The 18,296-nt window shown below is 27.3% G+C and overlaps 2 protein-coding genes across 3 annotated transcripts; one reads left to right on the forward strand and one right to left on the reverse strand.

The window, feature by feature from the left end:
* Positions 1-1,166: 1,166 nt before the first annotated feature.
* On the reverse strand, positions 1,167-13,460 carry LOC132935671 (TPR-containing protein DDB_G0280363-like). Of its 2 annotated transcripts, none has more exons than XM_061002280.1 (6): positions 13,171-13,460; positions 8,858-9,156; positions 8,453-8,778; positions 8,317-8,398; positions 7,031-7,156; positions 1,167-6,967 (listed from the first exon to the last, which is right to left on the reverse strand). In XM_061002280.1, exons 2-6 carry the CDS (start codon positions 9,149-9,151, stop codon positions 6,443-6,445), a joined length of 1,353 nt encoding a protein of 450 aa, XP_060858263.1. In that variant the 5' UTR covers positions 9,152-9,156; positions 13,171-13,460; the 3' UTR covers positions 1,167-6,442. The 2 variants fall into 2 exon arrangements, with proteins under 2 accessions (XP_060858263.1, XP_060858264.1); XM_061002281.1 differs by lacking the exon at positions 13,171-13,460 and adding an exon at positions 11,543-11,960.
* Positions 13,461-13,776: 316 nt separating this feature from the next.
* LOC132935672 (protein YIF1B) lies at positions 13,777-18,232 on the forward strand. Its single transcript, XM_061002282.1, has 7 exons — positions 13,777-14,082; positions 14,150-14,428; positions 16,488-16,744; positions 16,871-16,983; positions 17,043-17,240; positions 17,388-17,481; positions 17,562-18,232. Exons 1-7 carry the CDS (start codon positions 14,055-14,057, stop codon positions 17,736-17,738), a joined length of 1,146 nt encoding a protein of 381 aa, XP_060858265.1. The 5' UTR covers positions 13,777-14,054; the 3' UTR covers positions 17,739-18,232.
* Positions 18,233-18,296: the final 64 nt, after the last annotated feature.

The raw sequence follows: 18,296 nt of genomic DNA on the forward strand, positions 1-18,296 counted from the left end.
ATTGTACACTTTGACAATGACTTATGCATATTCAGAAGAAAATACACAAATTTCAAAAATATTAACAGTATTTTAAATCAAAATTGTGAATATAATATTATAATATTAACTTAAACATTTAGGATATAATAAATTAAAAATAATTAAAACAAAGTATTAATGGAAACACTATCATTTATTAAGCTAAGATTATTAAAACAATGAAAAGATTCGTGCAGATTATATGCCTCTGAACTTGTCTTAATAAAAAATATTATGAACAAATATACATCATGAATAATAATGAATACATTTAATACTAATAAATATACTTAATCAACAATGATGTACCTAAAAGATTACAAATAATGGATAAATACCATTAACACAAAAACCTAAAACATAATTTTTTTTAAATATAAGCTATACCTTTAATTGTGTTACTTCACTGTATGCAAGTCTAGTTATGTTACCACAACCGTTGATTAAACTAAGATTATTTAAAGTATGACAAAAATTCAAGCATATTTAAATGAGTTTAAACTAGTTTTATAAGTAATATATGCCAGAACTTGAAGAATGCTATACAATATACTATGCTAACCTACATTTTGAAAATAATAACAAATAAATAATTTATTGGATTATAATTTTTAATTTTTTTTTTATATTACTACGTATTTAGTTTTTAGTATTTTTGTACTGTACACTAATGTAATTTAATGTTATCTCCTAAAATTATTGATTAAACTAAGATTATTAAAAGTATGACAAGGATTCATGCATATTTGAAGCCTATGAACTTGTCTTAATAAATAATAGATCCCCTGTATACAATCTGCATGAATATTAATGAATTCATTTAATACTAACTATACTATAATAAAAAATAAATTTTTTTTTGGATTTTGATTTTTGATTATTTTTTTTTTTATTATTACTATGTATTTAATTTTTTATTACAAAACTACTGTACGCTAATGTAATTTTATTTTACCTACTAATATTATTGATTAAGCTAAGATTATTAAAACTATGACAAAGATTCATGCATATTTTAAGCCTATGAACTTGTCTTAATAAATAATAGATCCACTGTATACAATCTGCATGAATATTAATGAATTCATTTAATACTAACTATACTATAATAAAAAATAAACTTTTTTTTAGATTTTGGTTTTTGATTTTTTTTTTTTTTTATTACTATGTATTTAATTTTTTATTACAAAACTACTGTATGCTAATGTAATTTTATTTTACCTCCTAATATTATTGATTAAGCTAAGATTATTAAAACTATGACAAAGATTCATGCATATTTTAAGCCTATGAACTTGTCTTAATAAATAATAGATCCACTGTATACAACCTGCATGAATATTAATGAATTCATTTAATACTAATAAATATTTACTAAAATAACTAAACTAGAGACTAATAGGTACCTTTTTTTTAAAAAACAAAAATTAAGAACTACTATATAAAAAATAAATTTTTTTTTGGATTTTAATTTTTTAATTTTTTTTTTTATATTACTACGTATTAAGTTTTTAGTATTTTAGTACTGTACACTAATGTAATTTAATGTTATCTTCTAAAATGATTGATTAAACTAAGATTATTAAAAGTATGACAAGGATTCATGCATATTTGAAGCCTATGAACTTGTCTTAATAAATAATAGATCCCCTGTATACAATCTGCATGAATATTAATGAATTCATTTAATACTAACTATACTATAATAAAAAATAAATTTTTTTTTGGATTTTGATTTTTGATTATTTTTTTTTTATTATTACTATGTATTTAATTTTTTATTACAAAACTACTGTACGCTAATGTAATTTTATTTTACCTACTAATATTATTGATTAAGCTAAGATTATTAAAACTATGACAAAGATTCATGCATATTTTAAGCCTATGAACTTGTCTTAATAAATAATAGATCCACTGTATACAATCTGCATGAATATTAATGAATTCATTTAATACTAATAAATATTTACTAAAATAACTAAACTAGAGACTAATAGGTACCTTTTTTTTAAAAAACAAAAATTAAGAACTACTATATAAAAAATAAATTTTTTTTTTGGATTTTAATTTTTTAATTTTTTTTTTTATATTACTACGTATTAAGTTTTTAGTATTTTAGTACTGTACACTAACGTAATTTAATGTTATCTTCTAAAATGATTGATTAAACTAAGATTATTAAAAGTATGACAAGGATTCATGCATATTTTATGTCTCTGAACTTGTCCTTATAAATAATTGACCAAATGTGACTCCTATTTTCATGAATATTAATGAATTCATTTAATATTCATAAATAATTAAAAAAACAACATAACTTGAAGTATACTATTCAGTTAAGCTAACCTACATATTTTTAAAAATAATAAACAAAAATTAAGAACTATACTATAATAAAAAATAAATTTTTTTTTGGATTTTGATTTTTTATTTTTTTTTTTTTATTACTATGTATTTAATTTTTTATCACAAAACTACTGTACGCTAATGTAATTTTATTTTACCTCCTAATATTAATGATTAAGCTAAGATTATTAAAACTATGACAAAGATTCATGCATATTTTAAGCCTATGAACTTGTCTTAATAAATAATAGATCCACTGTATACAATCTGCATGAATATTAATGAATTCATTTATTACTAATAAATATTTACTAAAATAACTAAACTAGAGACTAATAAGTTCTTTTTTTTTGGATTTTAATTTTTTAATTTTTTTTTTTATATTACTACGTATTTAGTTTTTAGTATTTTAGTACTGTACAAGTTATGAACTTGTCTTAATAAATAATTAATCCATTGTATAAAATCTGCATGAATATTGATGAATTCATTTAATACTAATAAATATTTACTTAAATAACTTAACTAGAGACTAATAGGTAACTTTTTTTTTAAGAACAAAAATTAAGAACTACTATTAAAAAAATAAATTTTTTTTTTGATTTTTAATTTTTTCTTTTATATTACTACGTATTTAGTTTTCTGTACTTTAGTACTGTACACAAATGTAATTTAATGTTACATCCTAAAATTATTGATTAAGCTAAGATGATTAAAACTATGACAAAGATTCATGCATATTTTAAGCCTATGAACTTGTCTTAATAAATAATTAATCCATTGTATACAATCTGCATGAATATTGATGAATTCATTTAATACTAATAAATATTTACTTAAATAACTTAACTAGAGACTAATAGGTACCTTTTTTTTATAAACAAAAACTAAGAACGACTATTAAAAAAATAAATTTTTTTTTGATTTTTTTTTTTTATATTACTACGTATTTAGTTTTCTGTACTTTAGTACTGTACACTAATGTAATTTAATGTTACATCCTAAAATTATTGATTAAGCTAAGATTATTAAAACTATGAACAAGATTCATGCATATTTTAAGCCTATGAACTTGTCTTAATAAATAATTAATCCATTGTATAAAATCTGCATGAATATTGATGAATTCATTTAATACTAATAAATATTTACTTAAATAACTTAACTAGAGACTAATAGGTACCTTTTTTTTTAAAAACAAAAATTAAGAACTACAATATAAAAAATAATTTTTTTTTTGGTTTTTAATTTTTTCTTTTATATTACTACGTATTTAGTTTTCTGTACTTTAGTACTGTAGACTAATGTAATTTAATGTTACATCCTAAAATTATTGATTAAGCTAAGATTATTAAAACTATGACAATGATTCATGCATATTTTAAGCCTATGAACTTGTCTTAATAAATAATTGCCCAAATGTACTCTCTTTATGAATATTAATGAATTCATTTAATACTAATATATATTTTAAATATCAAGAATGAACCTAAAATCCTAAAACCTACAATCTTACAATAATTAACAAACAACATAACTTGAAGAATACTTTTCAGTGTACTAAGCTAACCTAAATGTTTTTAAAATAATAAACAAAAATTAAGAACTATACTATAATAAAAAATAAATTTTTTTTTTTATTTTTTTTTTTTTTTTTATTACTACGTATTTAGTTTTCTGTACTTTAGTAATGCACTAATGTAATTTAATGTTACATCCTATTGATTGATCTAAGATTATTAAAACTATGACAACGATCCATGCATATTTCATGCCAATGAACTTGGCTCAATATATAATATAATGAACTGCCATCATGAATACTAATAAATAAATTCAATACTAATAAATATTTACCTAAATTTCAAGGACGTAAGAACCATACTAGATACTAATACTTTTTTTTTATATAACTATGTAATTAATTATTAGTACATTAGTACTGTACACTTATGTAACTTGATGTTACCTATGAATATTATTGATTAAGGTAATATATTAAAACTATGACAAAGATTCATGCATATTTTATGCCACTGAACTTGTCTTCAAAATAATCAGAATATTATCACTTTAGTACCTTAGTATTGTACATTAATGTAGTTTAATGTTACCTTCTAAAATTATTGATTAAGCTAAGATTATAAAAACTATGACAAATATTCATGCATATTTGATGCCTCTGAAATTGTCTTAAATGTAATAGACCCGAATTTGATAAATACTATTCAGTATTTTAAGCTAACCTACAAATTTTGTTAATAAAAAATTAAAATAAAGAATTATACTAGATACTAAAAAATAAAAATATCTTTTTGGTTTTGATCTTAAATTTTTTTTTTAAATACTAAGTATTTAATTTTTAGTACTGTAAGCTAATGTAATATGTTACCTAATAAAATTGTTAGTTAAGCTAAGATTAATAAAACTATGACAAAGATTTATGCATAATTTATGACTCTGAACTTGTTTTTATAATGGAACTGATATCATGAATACGAATGAATTAATATAATAGATACCATTTTTTAATGGAATTAAATTTTTTTATAACTATGTATTTAGTTTTAGTATTTTAGGCCCGTTTCACATGGACGCGAATCATACACGGCGTATTGTATGCGCGCGTTTTCATTTACATTGGTTAAATCCATACGCGCTACTCCGACAATGGCGCATTTCCCTTGCCAGTATAGTGTGTATGAACTTAATCAATGTAAATTTAAAACGTGAGCGTACGATACGCGTCCATGTGAACGAGCCTTACTACTGTACATTGTATATTTGTCTTTAAAATAATCCGAATATTAGCTCATCATGAAATAGTTAAGTATTAAATATTTACTTTACGTATGTAATAGCTTACAAATAATAATAACAAGAAAAGCTAAATCATAATTGTTTTTTAACTGCATATTATAATGTTTGCAAATTTGGTTAAAAGTATCAAATATTATTTATTAAGCTAAGATTATTTTAATGATGACAAAGATTTGAGCATATTTATGTGCCTCTAATCTTGTCTTAAGACTAATTGCAGCGTGAACTTAAAAAGATACTCTTCAGTATGGTAACTTATCTTATATACTAACTTCTAGATTTTTTTTGAGATAATTATACTTTTTAATTTTTTATCTTTATATTACTACAATTTTAATTTAGTACTTTATTACTGTGTGAAAATGTAGTTTAATGTAATATTACGTTCCCCTATTATTGATGAATCTTAGATTATTAAAACCATGACAAGATAAATTGTATAAATGCATAATAATATATTTCTGAACTCGTCTCTTAAAAGCAATTCAATTATTTCTACTCATAACCATTATATAATTATTAGGATTAAATGAATAATTTTAAATTTTAACTAAAAATAAATCAATAATTACTTTTAAGACTGAGAAACAAAAATTAATAACTGTTATTATATATATTTTTTATTGATTTTATTACTTAAAATGTTATTTTATTTCATATAATCATTAAATTTTTGAAGTGTGTAATTTAGTTTTCTTAATTTCGATTTAACAAAAACTATTAACCATGACAACAGTGAGTGCATTTTTAGATGTCTATAAATTGCCTTAACACGATTATGATTGGAAATTGAATATTACTGAGTATTACTTAGGAGGTACATGGTTGAAATATATTATAAGATCACGAATATCAAACAATAAATTACTTTTAGGTAAGTAGAAACTAACTACTGATAGGCAATTAATTTTAACATTATTGCATCATGTTAATCTGATTTAAATATTACCATCAGTTATTGTATAATTTAAGTAATTTATTAAATAAAATTGTTTATCGTATTCCAAAATCTATCAATAGTTTTGAATATGGTTTTTCAATATCCTCCGTCTTATCTTATTTATAAAAAAAAAAAATAATGATTTAATTTATAATATTTTAATAAATAATACAGTCTCCTAATTTATGCCACTTAAAAGTTATTAAAAGAAAATATTAAAAAAAAACTTAGTGGAAAAATAATTTTTAAATTATGAAACTGGAGCTTATAAATATAAATTGATTACTAACTTTTTAATAAGTTGTATAAATCTTAATCTTTGTTTTGTGTATCCCCGCTGTTAGTAGGATTATCATTATGGATTGCGGCTAACATTGATTCTATGTCCAAGTCTCCTGTTTTGTTTTCCACATTTGCATTGTCTTCATCAACTTCTTTCTCAACACTGTCTGGAGTTTCTTGATCAGCTTCTTCCTGTTCAGGCACGGCTGTATCTTCTTCATCCTCTTCTTCTTCAGCGGCTTCTTCTTGTGCAGGCTCAGGTTTTTTTTTCGATTTGACTTCTTTTACAGTCTTATCTTCCTGAGAGTTTTCAGTTTCTTCTTCTTCGCCTGCATTTTCAGTTCCTTCTTCTTGTTCAACATTTGAAGACCCTTCAGTGGGGACGACATTGTCATTCAACATCATATCTGTGTCTACAGTGCCTTTATTGTCATCTTGTTGATTTTCGTCCACATCCATAGAAGACTCCGCTTGCGGATTATTTTCTTGAGTCTTGGATGGTTCCGGTTTCATAATTTTGGCTGAAACCGGACGAGAATCTTCTGTTTCTCTTTCCTAAAAATAAAATAAAATAATTAGGACATGAAGATTTATTAAAATATTTAATTTTTTATTTACTCCATTTGAGGTTGATGGAGTTGGCTGATTATGGTCTTTCTGAATGTGATCAAGGCAATTAATTCGACTATCAAAGGATTTCGAACATACTTGACATCTATAAAGTCGTTTCTTCTGTTGCGGTACCTAAATTAAATAATTAATATAATTAAATTTATATATATTAAGAGATCAATTCAAAATTAATAGCAAAATAATAGCAAATGAGTTACATAAAATTAATATTGAAAGTAATTCTTTTAAAATTAACCCTTTGACGAGTATTGACGTATATTTATGTAATTTAGTAATATTTACGTCAAGATGTTAGGTTATGGTTATAATGTTTATCAAATTTTAGTAATAGTAATTATTTTTGTACAGACTTCAAACACATAATGAAATATGTGCTGCCATTTGTCATCTAACTTTTCTAAAAACTCTAACTAGATAAAAACATGAATGTATATTATATTTATTACAATTATTATTATTTTCCATATGTAGAAGAAGTTGCCTATACTGTCATATTAATTCACTCTGAGGGTGATCATGGTAAAATAATAATTCACCTGTAAAGGATTAAGAAGATTGTAAGCACATTTTTTTTTCTCCCTCACCCAAAAGCAACAGCAAATTTTACGTTTACAATAATGATCTTAATCATATTAATTTCTAAAATTAGAGTGAAATTACCACAACATTTTAAGGTAAGATTATTATTTAGGGCACCTCGTCGGCTTTTTATTATATTTTAATTTAAAAGCAAATTATAAATATTTTAAGTTGTACAAACAATTTACAATTTTTCAATACTCATAGCTCGTTTTAAAATTAAAATATAACAAAGAGCCTATGATATGACCTAGATAATTATAAGATAATTATAATTAAAATATTATAAGAGGTCATTTCGCTCTAATTTTAAAAATTAATATAATTATGATCATTATTTTAAACATAAAAATTTGTTTAATTTCCGGTAGGTCAGAAAAAAAATACACTGACATTCTCTTAAAAGTCAATAAATAAAAGCATTAGTACTATAATATATATTTTAAAATTATGATCTTATGGAACAAAATAGGATATTTATAATGAAAATTTGTCTTTGTAACACAGTAACATAGTTCAATGTGCAAAATACAATGAAGTGTGGTTAACAGCATTAACATATATTATAATTGAAAAGTGTTAAGTGGAAAAAGTAGTAAGTGTTAACTAAATTAAAATATGTACTGCAAAATTATTAATTGGTCTTATACTAAATTAATATAGTCAAAGATAATATTTTGTCTTATGCTAACCGGAGTTAATGCTTTAGCTGCTGCTTGATTAAGAATAGGTTTTTCAGGCTCCTTTTTGTTCATATGAGTGCGCATGTGGAATCTAAAATTAAAGAATTAATAATAACTTTAAAATAATATTTAACAATGTACATACCGAACATGACCAAGCTCTTTCGATTGGAATGTACAAAAGCCGCACTTGTATATTTTCATTTTGTTAGCGCTTTCTTGTTGTGTTGGTTGTTGCTGCTGCTGTTGTTGTTGTTGTTGTTGTTGTTGTTGTTGATGATGTTGTTGCTGTGGTTGGTGTTGTTGTTGTTGCTGCTGCTGTTGTGTTTTTAACAACTTTAATGGAGTTTGGACCGGAGTAACTACAGCAGCAGTAGTTACAGTAGGAGAAACTCCTACTGTCAGACCACTAGGTACTTTACGCTGACCTTGTTCTAGTTGTTCCTCTGCCTTTAAATGTCCATTGACAATCTAAGTAAAAGATAAAAGTAATTTTTTTATACAACAACCTAATATTATGTAGCTTGTTTCTAATTAGGTTCTATCCTACCTCAACACCCTTAACAGCCTGATCTGGAGGCAATATTCCATATTTCTTTTGTATATATGACAACATTGCATTTTTAACAAGTTTCAGATCATTTTCCAACTTGTCCATATGAGTCAAAAGAGAAGTACATTTCTTGCACATGTGATCTGCAGGGGTCACAATAACCACAAATTCATCTCCCAGAAGCTCAACAATTTTTTCCGGGTATGGTACATTACTATGCGGTGTAATGCTTGAACACACCCGTGTACGTTCACCATACAATTTTGTATCACAAAGAAAACAGACACCCATCGTATCTAGAAAAAAAATAATGTCATTTTCTAAATTATGAATGATTACTAAGAACATTAGTATAAATATAATATACATTAAACATTTTATTTTATAATACTATAAGTTATTTACCGACACTATAATAAATTTGATAAATCAATCATCATAGTTAAGTACAAACAAAAATGATATAGCCTATCGTCGATGGGTGAGTAATATGTCGTATCTCAAAAAAGTAAAATGTTCAGGAAAGACAAAAACATGAACACTGATAACATGCAATCAAGTTACAGTTAAATCTTTTATCTCCTTAGAGATTATTATTATTGTATTAATATTATGATCAAATCATGTGTTATTTTTTCTCGCTTTTTTTAATGTATAAAACGCTAAATCGGTTTTTCTTGAGATATGTCATATTATTCGCCCATCGACGCTATACTCTAAACAGGCTAAGAATGAAAAAAATCGGGCAGGAAGGTGCGCTGTCATTGGTTACACCTTATTGGAACCCCCCACTAACCTAACCAACATATCACGTGACCTACCGGCGCGGAACTAGACGCGTTTTCGTCGTACACTATTTTCACTCTTAGCCTGAATAGAGTATAGCAAAAATCAATTAGATATCTACTTTAGTATAAGAATGGTTGTGTTACAAATAGTAAATCGAAATATAAATATGATCAAAATATTAACCCAAGATAGCATGCACCAAAAAATATTCACAAGAATACATACACACATTGTTTTTGACTGTCTATTGAACCGTACGGGTCACAGGTTTCAAAGCAATAATGATAAGTTAAAAAATAATTTATAATTGAGATATCATAAAATTAAATAGTTTATAAATGTCACAGTTAGCTTGACAGTCTTTTAAACTGCATGGGAATGCACTTTGAGCATTTCTAAGACACAGACATCTGATCCTATACAGTTATGAGTTATATCTAAATTTTAGTTTATTACTTATATAGAAAATGCTAATTTATCAGTTAATATTTCAAATTTATGAAACGTTGTAGGTACTTGCATGTGATGTGTCTGTTTTACACGCATACGACAGAAAATTTTCGTTCACTAATTTCAATAGTGCTATAGTGTAAGCTTTGATATTAGAGTAATAGACCTATTATCAAATTTTAAGGTAGGAATATTATTGTCTAGATTTGTCTAGATTCATTTATGATGTACCAGGGGACTTGAGGCTAAAATAATTTAAAAATATAAAATATATGACAACATTTAGGGGGCTAAGATACTTGAAAATAAAATTCAAATTCAATTAGGTAGGTATTTTAATTATTAAGAATTTTGATTTCAAAAATTTTAAAAGAGGTTTTAAATAATAATCAACAATATTATTATTATCTCAGAAATTGATGTTATTACTAGAAACTAAGTTCAGATTCAAAAATAAAATTAATTAGGCATAGGTAGGTATGCACTGATTATCATTCAAATATGCAAAAATTCATTTTAATTAATAATTAAATTAAGAGCAGCGGAAATTTGTGTACCTAGTTGAAATAGTTGTATTATATTATACAACTTTATCCATATTTTTTTGGATTTGAAATAAAATTGAGGATTTTGGCAATGGTTTGTTTGTATAGATACAACAAATAATAATTTTTCCTTAATGACTCATCAGGTAAAATCAACAAAAGTAAAACAAATGGGTATTCTCTTTTTGGAGTTCGTAAAATACAGAAATATGCAGAAAAATTAACATTAAATCCATCTATTTATACAATGAAAAATCGTAAAAAAAAAACCAAGAAATATACAGCACACGTCAAAAAAAGACAAAATATACAAAATAAAACTTTGTATTCCGGATCTATTGACTAAAATTCAAACTTGTAGCTTATCTAGCTACTTTTTGGAATATTAAAAAAAATACATATAAATCCAGGCTATACTTTTTTTAAGTAAACTACTTATATTATATAGTGTAAAATAATAATTATTTTAGACATATTTTATAACTGAAATACTGCCACTGGTGCACGCATTTAGAATTGGTAGATTTGGCAAAGGTATTCAATCAATAATGAAAATATTTTATGTAACGAGAGGTATTGTAATTTTGTTACTTAACATTAGTAATTTACCCAACACTGGTCCTTCACCATTGGTTTTTCGACCAATTTCAAGTAGGTACTGCATACAATACTTATAATGTACTGTTTATATACCTATTGCCTATACTCATTACTTGCATATAATATTAATTTTTAAATTTAGATATTTTGTTTTATTATGATTAAACATAAATAGGCGGACGCTAATAGTTCACTTAATGTGATGTAACGCCTATTACATCCAAAATTATGAATAATATTTATTGATGAATGTATCATTGACACAATTAATAAACAAAACAAACAAACGAATAATTACTTGTGATAAGTATCCAGTGAAAAATAAAAGTAGGCAGACAATTTGAGCGTTGTAAACAAATCACAAAATAACGTGAATCGCGTGAAACAAATCCGTCGCAGCCGGGTAAAAACTAAGCACGCGCGTTCGAACTACGTGAATGAGCGGACGGCGGCCATTACGTAACGAACGAGTGAACGACGGTGATACACGACAATATTGCAAACACCGTTAAAAGTTGAAATGTAAACGACTGTTTATGACGACACGACGGGGGAAAACAAACATCGACCGAACTCAATCACCACACCCACCTAGACGCGGACGTTAAAAAACGGTTAACAAAAAAGAAACCGGGCAAACATAAGACGACCGGCAAGCCGCAAGCGTACGATTGACGAGTTTTTGTTAATTTGTTGTTTGCGGTCTTTGTACGCTACGCGACTCGGCGTCCGGTCGGCAATAGTATACCGCGGTACCCCAGCAGTTTACCGGGGCGGTAACCTTAATGTATCGACCGACGAGACGCAGTGGCGGTTCCGCCGCGCCGGTGAACGGCGCCGCGTCCGCTACTCCTCCAATCCGTTTGTACGACGGACTTCGAAGATAAAAAACCAGCGTCGGCGCGTCGCCGCCGGTCAACGATCGAACGCGGGAACTCACCAAGACCGAAAGACACAAACACCGGCGACGGAGGTGCGCGCCGTTTTGAATATCAAACGAACGATTAGGCGTAGCAGCGCGATTGTCAAAAAACGAAATATGAATTAGTCGTGATGATTTTTATAATAGACGGCGTAAAGGTCGAATTTTGGACGGATAGAACTGTAGTATAGCCGCGACATTAGACCGGTCCGTCATGGTGACAACAATATATGAAGTTTAAAAATGGCGTCCTTAAACACCTCTCGGGCGACTACGACTTCGCCGAGACCAACACTTTTCGGGAAATATAATTTTAAAATAATAGTCCCACACGCTTAATTTCAAGCTAAGGTTATTCGAAATGAGATTTAAAAACCTACCTCTAAAAGCCTAAAATTCTAAATGGTCGATCATTGCACTACGACAGTTATAGAGCCCGGACGTTATAGTGTTATACGCCGGGTCCGCCTCTGACAAATACTTATAAAAAAAAAAATGGCGTCCACAAAATGCCTCTATAGTAGTCTCGACAACTACGACTACTCGCGTGAACATGACTAGTTTTAGGCAATAGATTTTTTTTAGTCAATCCCGCGCGCCAAATTCGTTTTCGAACATTTCGTGCGGTAAATAATGTTAGAAACACAATAAGAAAACCTACCTAACCTACAATGGGTAATTATTTACAAACGAGTTTCGTAAAGGTCTTGCGGTACTGTTCTAGTCGTAATTGGACAAAAAGTCATCGTGTAACAAAGGAGGATGTTAGATTTCAAACGTTCGAAATAACTGTCTACTATTCAACAACGAAACGAGCAAAGTCACCGCTTGCATATTTACCAAAACCTAATATCTAAACAAGATAAATCGATTTCGAACAATCCGTACGCTTCGTAGACGTTTGCGACAACGAATTACAGCCATAGCTGAGAACGCGTTATTGTATTAAGTAATAAGTAATTATTATTGTCGGGAGATGAAAAATAAAAATGTTCAACGCTCACCTTTGGTTCGACGACGTGCGCGTAGGTACGTCGAACGAACGAACCAACGATCGTAAGAGACGACTTCCTCTGATGAAAGGCTAGCACTTCAGTCGGCGGTCGGCAACAAACATCCACAGCAGGACGTACGCACGCCACGCGATTAAACAATTAAAACGAACAAATTTAAGTTTTTCAAGTAATGACGCGGAGTGACGGTTATGGCGAGAGATGAGAGCGTCTCCTCGGTTCGTGAGACTGCGTAAGACGTGAGTGACGAGTGTGCATTTGTGCCGAGTAGTGACGCCGAATGTAATGGATGGGGGGGAATGACAACACTACGGAACAGCACGAATTGGTGACCAAGCCGACAAACGATCGAAATGACTGGCCCTACTGTACCATGTGTCATGATAGAAATGACGTACATGGAACGTTTGTAAGTACGAAACGAGCGACTCTCATTGGCTGTCAGACAAGGCCGGTGTAGCATCATACCATAGTTGCGGTAAAATATGCGGCACCGGATTTATACCTCGGTTTACGGTTTATACATTATCGGAGACGACAATTATTATTGTTCGTTATCACTTTATCGTTTACATTTCACAATAATTACGCGGCCACTTTAGTCGAGTGTGGAACGTGTATAGTGAGTAGTGATAGTGAATTATTGTGATAGCGCATTATGCCATCATTTTTTAATCATGAGCCGTATTGAAATAATGAAATGTACACAACTAAACTTTACTTGTTAGACGTTTTACCTTCATTTCAGATTATTTTCATCAGTGCGGTGTTTGTTTTAAATATTATTAAAAAATTCACGACCGCATGCATTTCGTATTGTCTCCTATCGGTCAGTTTATAAATTAAATCTCAATATAACTCCAATTGATAGCGTAATGAATTATAACGACAACACATTCAATAGTAAGTCATAATATATCAGTATTATACTATTGTAAACTATTTTGTATGCGTTTTTTATCTTAATTAGCTATGCCGGGTAACAACAGCAATAAACGTCTAACAAGACGTCCTATGGAAACACCTGGTTTAGATGTAAATAGTATGCCTCCTCAACAAGTACAATACAACTATGCCCAACCGACTATGTACTCTCAGCCACCAGAACCTCAAACAATGCCTTCTCAACAACAATTCTATTACAATGACTTTACATCAATTCCATCTCCACAACAACATGGGTATGGATATAGTGATTTTGGATCAATGCCAACAGATAACATTAATCACCGACAACATTACACGCCAAGTAATTATTAATAATTATTTATATTGATATAGGATTTTAAAGTGTTAAATCATGTTATGTATATAATGCAGTAATATGGTTCTGTCAATCTGTCATGGTAGAATTTTTATGAAGATATGCCTAGAAAAATGTATAGGTTTCGATAAAAAAAATATCCTAAATAAATATAAAAAAGAATGGATATTATCCATATCATAAATAGTTACAAATATAATACAACAAAGTACCTTTATGTTTATATTATATAGAAATAATATATCTATATATGAGTGCCTGTTAATGATAAGACAACCTAGCGTAAATAATATTTATCTTATTACCTGTGTAATAATTATCCATCAAGTTTATATGTTTACGATTTTCACCTACAACATAGTTTCTATCATCTTACTGTAGAGGGCTATACAAATCAAGACAAACATTTTTACTTAGATTAAATTTGACAAATAAAGTTTACAACTCGAAACTACAGTTTTTGAGTTTTAAAAATCTATTAAAAATTATAGGTAGGATTACAATAAAAGGATTATCCTTTATTAAAATTTAAAAAAAGCGTATAGATTACAAGTGGAGGTCACTTTAACGAATGGTATTAAATTTGAATTCAATAATATAATATTGTTGTATACGAAAAACGATTCTGAGCGGAAACGGTTTGTCAGTCTAGGATATTTTATATTATATTTAAAATGTTATTACTTATTATTAATACGGTAGCCAGTAAGTTAAATTAATTTTATAAAATTACAAAAAAATAACTAATATTGTTGTTCTTGGTTATTTAATATGTAATTTTATCCAAATTTTAACTTAAAATAACTATAAAAGAACTGTGTTTACGTATATATTTTATATTTTTTGGTTACAGATTTAACTACTAACATGCAACCTTCTTTTACATTTTCAATCCAAATAAAAGTTGAACTTTTTATAAATTTTTAATAACAAAATAATTTGAACATTTTCAATTTAATAAATTTTGTGTAAAATTTCCCGTTTTTCCTTATTTTAGATTCTGAGAGGAGCCAGGAAGCTAGTGATTTTACGATAGTGTTTATTTTTAAAAACAGCTTAAAATGGGATTTTAATTTCTAACAATTTGTTTATCACCGTAGCAATGAATAAAATATTATAATATTATAATATTAATTCTACTTAAAGGCTATAATAAATAATAAAAATTTAAAAAATCCAGACAGATAAACCGTATCACCTCAGAATCGTTTTTCTTATTCAATGATATGATATTATATCATCGAGTTTAAGTTTATTACAATCTATTATACATTTTCCCACTTGTAACCTACTGTACAGCAGAGCTTACCCGCTTTTTTTTGTTTTTCCTGTTCCACTTGAAATCTACTGGGAATTGTAACCTCCTCAATGCACTAACTAGATTGATCTTACATCAAACAAGATACTGAAGTTGAAAATCGAAGCATTATTTCAACTACTTATCATGTACAGAAACAATTTAAAAAAAAACACATCTTTGTAAAATCAACACATTCATTGCTACACTCAGAATTTAAAATATGAATATTGTGTTTTATCATCTTATAATAAATTATATTTCTGAAGATATTATATTATCAAGTTTCTAATAGATCATAGAACGTGACATTCACATTTATCATTTTTTGCTTGGATATGAAAGGTAATAATAAATTTGATTCACTATCCATAGAACAGTCAATTCTTTTTATTTTGGCAGTTTTCATTTCACACTAGGTTTTTTATTCTATTAGTTTTTATCATTTTTTGGTATACTAGTATCACATAATTACATAAAATATCTTTATGCTGTACTTAAAACATATAATAATTATTGTTAATTCATTATTTTATTATTCTGCAACAGTTATCAAAAGTTTTAAAAGCAATAATTAATTACCATATAGAATGTAATTACATAATTTTTCTTAACCTTTATTTTTAATTTTGGTGCTGTTGGCATTCTTGGATCCACACACGAGAGACTCTGTGGCCATTCTTTTGTATAAGAAATTTTTAAATAATTATATTATCAAAATGTTTATTCTGTTGTTTATAATTTTAGGCCCAGGTCCAAGTCCTCAACAAACACAACCAATAATGTTTAATCCTTCAAATAATTTAGTTGATGCATTCGGAAGTAATCCACTCTTAGCAGGAGTAACTGTGCGATACGGACAGAAAATTTTAGGACAGGTTGTTGATGAAAATGTTGGCAAATATACTAGCGGAATAAGTTCAGAAATAAAACGTTATTTTGCTGTAGACACCCGTTATGTGATCAGCAAACTTGGTTTATTATTGTTTCCATTTGTCCATACAGTAAGTTAACAAAATAATATTATTCATTTTATTTCAAACTAAACAATATTTTTAAAATTAATATTCAAAACAAAATGACCTTTTTAAATTTATTGAATAAAGTTAACTCATTTTATTGTTTTCAAGGATTGGTCAATTATGCTAGAATCAACAGAGCAATCCGATGATCGTCGACGAGCAAGACCAAAAACAGATGTCAATGCACCAGATCTTTATATTCCTACTGTAGCTTTTGTAACGTAAGACTAATATTATATCTGTTTTATTAATTTGTCTATTAAAATTAACTATTTTCCAGATATTTACTGTTTTTGGGTCTCATTCTTGGTAAACACGGACAATTCAGTCCAGAACTTTTAAGTGTACAGGCTTCTCGTGTTCTTGCTTGGGAAGTAATAGTGGTTTTAGTGGAAATAATGGCACTATATGTTACAAATATACAAAGCTCACTACGTGCTTTTGATCTAACGGCTTATTCAGGATACAAGTATTTTGGGTAAGTAATTGTTCAAAATGTCTGAAGACTAAAATGTATACTCTTCTTATGTTTTACTAATTATATAAGAACTTTCTTTATCTTACTTTCTGGTAAATATATTATTTGTTAAGAAATAATATCATATTAATATTTTTTTATTTACAGAATTATAAGCTGTATTCCAATTGGTTTACTTTTTGGAGAAACTGCATTTTATCTTGCCTTACTATACATTGGAATTGCATTTATGTACTTTTTGGTAATATATTTTATATTATAATTTTTAAATAATTCAACATTAACTATAGATGTATAATTTATAATTATTTTAATCTTTAGTTATTTTCAATGAGATGGCAGTTGAATTCAATAGCGACAGTTGCAAATGTTGGCCAACCGGTAGTAATGGTTGAGTACAAGCGTAAGAGAACATTATACTTCCTGATTTTAGCAGTGGCCATTCAGCCAATAACTACGTGGTACCTAATATCATATTTAACATTTACTATGAGATGAATATAACTGAAAGATATTTCAAAAAAATTATTTATGCCATGAAGCAATGCAATCATGTTATTAAAAACTGTATATATTATATACATATTATCTTTTTATATATTTTAATAGTCTTTGTTGGTATGATACTTTTAGGACTACATTTTAATAATGTATCATATTACATATACTGAAATATGTGTAAACAGTTAATTTTTTTTATATCTTAATAGCGTAATTAATTTAACTTTGGGCTTTTAAATTAAGAATGTAATACATACATTAAATTGTATTTTTAATAAAAAAAAAACCCCCATATCTATGCAAAGAATTAGTGTATTATTATTACTAATTGTATTGCTAAAATTAATCTCAGCATTATACTTTTTCGTATAGGTACTAAAATCATGTAGTATGTATACTTGTATGAAGATAATATGTGTATTCTGTGTAATAGCACTTATCAAATTTTATTTGAAACTCAATAATTTAATTTAAGTGGAGGCCTAATATAAATTGATTTTTTTTATTTTAAAGTTATAGCTTATCATTTCATTAAATGTCTTATAGAATTAAAAT

This window comes from Metopolophium dirhodum, chromosome 1, assembly GCF_019925205.1.
Source record: "Metopolophium dirhodum isolate CAU chromosome 1, ASM1992520v1, whole genome shotgun sequence".
In the NCBI taxonomy this organism is placed as follows: Eukaryota; Metazoa; Arthropoda; class Insecta; order Hemiptera; family Aphididae; genus Metopolophium; species Metopolophium dirhodum.